Consider the following 737-nt stretch of genomic DNA (forward strand, 5'->3'; position numbering starts at 1 on the left):
TGTCCCCTCTGTCCCCTCAGTACGCCATCCTGCTGACCATGGTTCTGACCATCTTCATCAAGTACGTGCTGCACTCCATCGACCTGCAGAACGAGAACCCCTGGGACAACAAGGCCGTGTTCATGCTCTACACCGAGCTCTTCACCGGTACCGGGACCCTCCTCACCCTCAGCTCACCCGCCTTGGGCTCCTGGGGGGGTCCCTGCCCCCCCCCAAACCTCGTCAGGGGCCTCAATTAACCCCCGGCTAACGAGGGCTCCTCGGGGCGCTCGGATCCCGGCCCAGGATCCGGGTGTTCCCGGGGGGGTGGAGGCACCACCAGGGGCTTTCCCGGCTCCGGGATGAGCCTGGGGAGGGTCAGGGAAGGGCTGGGCCACGCCCAGCGCTCCCAGTGCGCCGGTTACTGGGTCAACTGGGGGCTGGGGGGGGTCCTGGGGGTGTCCAGGGGGGTGAGGGCACAGCCAGAGAGCTGAGGGCATTCCCGGTGGGAGAGGGACTGGGAGGGACTGGGGGATGTCCCGGGAAGGGACTGGGAGGATCCCGTCCCAAAATGTGTCCAGGTGACCTTGGGGGGCCCATCCCACCTCACCCAACCTGTCCCAAAATATGTCCACGTGACCTTGGGGGTCCCTGTCCCAAAAAGAGGGAGTCCCTGTCCCAACATGTATCCAGGTGACTTTGGGGGTGACTTTGGGGGTCCCTGTCCCAAAAAAAGGGGGGTCCCTGTCCCAACATGT

General features: G+C 64.7%; 1 protein-coding gene across 1 annotated transcript in view; it reads left to right on the plus strand.

Moving 5' to 3' along the window:
* LOC113942584 (E3 ubiquitin-protein ligase synoviolin-like) overlaps nucleotides 1-342 on the plus strand; it is an 829-nt gene extending 487 nt beyond the window's left edge. Inside the window, exon 2 of the mRNA XM_027633689.1 lies at nucleotides 21-342. Coding sequence (XP_027489490.1) covers nucleotides 21-239 — 219 coding nt within the window. The 3' untranslated portion in view covers nucleotides 240-342. The remainder of the gene's footprint in view (nucleotides 1-20) is intronic.
* The last annotated feature ends 395 nt before the right edge of the window (nucleotides 343-737 follow it).

This window comes from Corapipo altera, unplaced genomic scaffold (genome assembly GCF_003945725.1).
Source record: "Corapipo altera isolate COAL_440 unplaced genomic scaffold, ASM394572v1 59841, whole genome shotgun sequence".
NCBI classification, from domain to species: domain Eukaryota; kingdom Metazoa; phylum Chordata; class Aves; order Passeriformes; family Pipridae; genus Corapipo; species Corapipo altera.